Source organism: Sardina pilchardus, chromosome 18 (assembly GCF_963854185.1).
Source record: "Sardina pilchardus chromosome 18, fSarPil1.1, whole genome shotgun sequence".
Lineage (NCBI taxonomy): Eukaryota > Metazoa > Chordata > Actinopteri > Clupeiformes > Clupeidae > Sardina > Sardina pilchardus.
The window spans coordinates 29,546,569-29,551,568 of record NC_085011.1 but is presented as its reverse complement, the minus strand read 5'-3'; the positions used below and the strand labels follow the sequence as shown (position 1 = coordinate 29,551,568).

Genomic DNA, 5,000 nt, shown 5'->3' with positions numbered 1-5,000 from the left:
GATAATGTTATATTTTACAATCTGCATAATTATTACTAGCTAAAAATGTTTAGTCATTTGTGTACTGATTGCAAGACTATTACACCTATTTTTAAATGGTGTGTAGGCCTAGGTCTAATTGAGTGTGCATTAGTGGTGTGTGTAGGCCTAATTGAGTGCCTGTCGCTTTAAGAAATACGTGCGGTAGCTTTCTATCTCCCGGTTTTACGCAATGAAATGAAAGATGCATGACAAGGATATGTGGATGCAATTAATTTTGCTTTCATGTGTCATTAGATAAAATACATGTTCAAAACACTAACAAGTCGAAGAAAATCTTTCAGGGATCATATAAGAGATGAGTGTCTTGCAATGTTCCTTTATGATTTTAGTGAGCACTATGATTTAGCTCTCTCCAGATGTTATTTATCCACACGTTCCAGCAAACAAATCAGTGCAACAAAAGTGCAACAAGTTAGTCTAAAGTTAACATGTAGTCTAGGGAATGAGGTTCATCCACACAATTAAACTGATTTCTTTCAAGATTTTAAGTTTAAGAGAGTGAGTTCTTAATTAACGATAGGCCTATGATTTGTGACAACATACTCTGACTAGATTGCGATTTTCTCCCGCGGTTGTCTCCTTCTGTCGCAAACTTGGATGTCTATGCAAGGAATAGGGTTAGCCTACTGTACAGTGGCGCTTCTTAGCGCCATATACCGTTGGGGAGTTTTAAAAGGAACGAACGAGTCTCAGCCCAAAATCAGATTTTGTTTAGCGTGAGGAAATGGATGTATGGCGTGAGTGCGTGTGTAAACAGGCAAAATCGTGTGTCACACGCCGAAAGCGTGAGAGTTGGCAGCTCTGCAAACTTTAACTTTATCTATAAATGGTAAGCGTTGTTGTTGACCCCATTGTTGTTGTTTATGGCGTTGCGTTCTCTCTCCCTCCAGACTGTGTTATGTCCAGAGCCTCACTGGCCACAAAAGCCCCGTCAATGCGGTCTCCGCCAGTGAGACGACAGGTGATATAGCCACAGTGTGCGACTCAGGTGAGTGTCCCTTCTGCTGAAATGTTGATTTGTGTCTTGGTGTTTTAGGCCCCAATGTTATCTTCAAAGCAGTGCTGCCTGGAAGGTACTAGGCTTAGGCATGGTTTAAGGTTAGGACTAGGACTTAAGTGCCTTTAAGTCGACAATGGCAGGGCTGCCTGGAAGGCTCTAGGGTTAGGCATGGCTTAGGGTTAGGGTTAGGACAAGGTGCTTTTAGTCGACGGTGGCAGTGCTGCCTGGAAGACAACGTTGGAGGCTTAAACCACCATTGAGCTGTTTATTTATCTATGCACATTGCCATTGTTATTACTGTATGCGGTGAGTCCCCATGCGCCCGTATGTGAGAGTGTTCTGATTTTAAATGATGCATGCATAATTGTGTGCATCTCTGTTCTGCTTATAAATTAGAAACAAGAAATGTTTGTCTGTGCTCAACATCAGGACAATTGCTGATCACAGCTTGAAGTCTCTCTGGTATTGATACACAATGCTGGAGAAGTTGAGAATTTATTTCATGGCTCTCAAGAGCAATATAGAGTGTTGAATCATGTGCAGTGTAGAGTGTTAAATAATGTTTCTCTTTTTACTTTATCAGATCCATCCAAAAGCCTTCAGATGCTTTAGAATTTGTGCTGTTTCAGTTTATGCTAAATCGTGCATGTTAATTTATGGCATAAAGACTAAATAAAGCCAGTCAGCAGAACCCAAAACTTTATTCCAGTGAAAGTGCTCATTTGTTAAGCACTTGAACTTTACAAATGAAACTCTGAATGAATTTTGCTGAACCAATCAACTTGCCCTAACTGGCTTTGCGGTCTTAAATGATCTAAAAGAGTCTTGAGCTAGGGATGTTTTCTGTTGAAACGTCAGCAGAATACATCCACTCAGGCATAATTTAATTTGACATTTCAGATATGCCCAATATTGTTTATTTCAAGTCAAAAACGTTTTATGAATACTATGAAAATCATTTAATTTCAGTAATGTCAGTAAATGATGATGACCTGTTTTGCAAAGCTGGACTAGGATGCATATAGTGTGTGTGTCTTCAGTGTCTTCAAATGATGCTCTAAGATGTTTTTATGTTGGAATGTATGTAATGTTATGTCTATGTTTCATGTTAATGTATGTAATGTTATGTTTATGTTTTAGGTTAATGTATGTAATGTTATGTTTATGTTTTATGTTAATGTTTTCTTTTGTAAACAACTGTTGTGCTCGTTTGTTGCGCCCCCAGTGGGTGGTGGCAGTGACCTGCGGCTGTGGACGGTGAACGGCGATCTGATTGGCCACGTGCACTGCCGAGAGATCATCTGCTCGGTGGCCTTCTCCAATCAGCCGGAGGGCGTGTCCGTCAACGTCATCGCCGGCGGCCTGGAGAACGGCGTGGTCAGGTGAGACGTGGTGGCCAGTCACGAGTCAGGGCGTGACCACCTCACAGCTGCTCATATGAGGAGCTTTGGCTTTGGACTGAATGGTCACATGACTTTTATTCTGTTTGGATTTCATTTGGGCTGCATAATAGTTTATTGTTTTTTTATGTTGGTTTTGTTTGTTTGTTTTTTCACTCTCTAATCTCTCTTTGTGTCTTTTTCTCATTCTCATCTTTTGCCCCCTGCCCCTTCTCTCTCTCTCTTTCTCCCTCTCTCCCTCTCTCTCTCACATGATCTCTCTCTCTTCATATTGCTCTCTCTCTCTTTTGCTCTCTTTCTCTCTCTCTTTATTGCTCTTGCTCTTTCTCTCTCTCTCTCTCTCTCACACACACACACACGCACACACACACCCATCCGTAGGCTGTGGAGCACGTGGGATCTGAAGCCTGTGCGGGAAATCACCTTTCCAAAGTCCAACAAGCCCATCATCAGGTATGGATGTTTACCCCCCTCGTGTGTTTCATTCAGTGGTGCAGTCACCTGATCCTCAGCACACACACACATCACAGTCACAGACATGTGGTGTTTTCCTAAAACAAACACAAATCGGAAGCCAGAATGTGCACTCCAGTTATAGCTGCTGGCAGCATTCACATTGGCAAACTCTCACACACATACGTGTGAACGTTAGAGGGTGATATAGGCTTAAAATATTTGTTAGTATAATTCTTGTACTTTTCGGTGTAATATTTTCCAATATTTTATATGATGAACAGTGAGTGGCCTAGAATCTGATTTTAATCCTAACCCTCCCACTCCATACTTGTGTATTTCTGTACTGGTGTGTAGATATGAATCATGTTTCAAGACTTAGAGTACTGTAGATGCTAATAATTGCATGAGGGAAAGTATTCTTTAGTCCTAAAGTGCTTGTTGACTGATGGTTGTGATTTGAATGTCTCCTCTCCCATGTGGTCCTGCCCATCTCTGTCTCTGTCTCCGTCTCGCTCTGGTGCCCTGCCAGTCTGACGTTCTCGTGCGACGGGCACCACCTGTACACGGCCAACAGCGAGGGCACGGTGATCGCCTGGTGCCGCCGAGACCAGCAGCGCATGAAGCTGCCCATGTTCTACTCGTTCCTCAGCAGCTACGCCGCCGGATGAGTCCTGTCCCATCATGCACCCTGTCTCGTCTCGCCCCACCCGCCTCTCCGGGGGGGGGGGGGGGGGGGGGGGCGAATGACCTCGACACCCCGACACACACACTCCATCTGTTGCCCTTCGCCGCCCCAGACAGGGAACGTGCCTGCATGCACCAGGCCCCCCAATATCAACAAGCAAACACCACCCAACACAACACCAAACATGGGACTGCTGAACTAAACGCAGCCATGGAAACAGAGTGCTGGAAGCTACCATATTGAACATAGTGTGATGTACATATACTCTATGCTATATACTATATATGTATATATGTGTGTGTATATTTATATACATATACAGTATATCAAATCTCTATAAATATGGCCTCTGGGCAGCCCCAGAGCAAGATGAACAGAGGCCTTTCCTGACGCGCTTTGTCCTTCCTTTGAGGGGAGTTGTGTTTTGTTTGCCAGAGTTTGCCAGGCGTATTGGTTTGTGACTTGTTTGTCACTATTGTATTGGTAGTTTGCAGTGTTGTTTTTAATCTGTTCCAAGTATTTGTGTTTTTGTTTTATTGCTGTTTTGTTTTTTTGTTTTGATTTGTTTTGTTTTGTTTTGGTTTTGTGGTCTGTTGAAATGTCTCCGATGTGGTGGTGAAGAACTCCTGACTACTGTCGTGAAAGCTGCTAGTTTCTGATCAGGCTGGGTGGGCCAGACCAAAAGGGGTGAACAGCGCCACCTGTCTGCCCGCTGCTGCCAGGTGCGGTTCGTCTGTGCCACCCCACCCAACCCCCTTCCCACCCCACCTCAACCACCCCCCCAGCCCTGGCTGAAGCTCAGAGACGAGAACCCCCCGCTGACACTGCACCTTTCTGCCTGCTGCCAGAGCTCCGCCCAGCTGCTTCACCCCTCCAGCCCTCCGCCCGAGCCCCGCGCCCAACACTAACCTCCAGTCCTACGCCCGTCTCCCACACTAGTCCACATGTCACTGAGAGACCTGCGGACTGAAAGGCGGAGAAGGACGAGGAGAGAGGAGGGGGAGGGGGGGGGGGGGGGAGTCGTGGAGAGCTCACGTGTGACTGTTGCTGGCTGCAGCCTAGTCCAGCTTAGTCCATGTCTTATTTTATTTCTCCTTTCTTTTGTGTTTGTTGAGTGAGACTGAGCTATTTATGGGTAAATGAGAATGAAGAGTTATTTTGATTTCATGATACCTTTCTGTCAACACGCGCACACACACACACACACACACACATACACACACACACACACACGCACACGCACACACACAAGGAGGGAGAACCGAGCCATCTGTGTGGAGTCATCCGTGTTCTTGGAGGTGAATCCTGCAGCTCATCACTCTCCTCTGGATCAGTGTCTTAACAGCTCGGAGGATCATTCTCGCCTCGCCTCTCGTTTCTCTAACTGCATTAGCCGAGGCCCTACACTCACCAGTGC

At 45.3% G+C, this 5,000-nt stretch overlaps 1 protein-coding gene across 3 annotated transcripts in view; it reads left to right on the top strand.

Annotated features, from left to right (window-relative positions):
• Positions 1-3,633, top strand: part of lyst (lysosomal trafficking regulator) — a 109,288-nt gene extending 105,655 nt beyond the window's left edge. For all 3 annotated transcript variants that reach the window (XM_062520413.1, XM_062520411.1, XM_062520412.1), the window contains 4 exons: positions 933-1,030; positions 2,268-2,424; positions 2,824-2,895; positions 3,428-3,633. In XM_062520413.1, the coding sequence (XP_062376397.1) occupies positions 933-1,030; positions 2,268-2,424; positions 2,824-2,895; positions 3,428-3,566 (466 nt within the window). In that variant the 3' untranslated portion in view covers positions 3,567-3,633. The remainder of the gene's footprint in view (positions 1-932; positions 1,031-2,267; positions 2,425-2,823; positions 2,896-3,427) is intronic.
• The last annotated feature ends 1,367 nt before the right edge of the window (positions 3,634-5,000 follow it).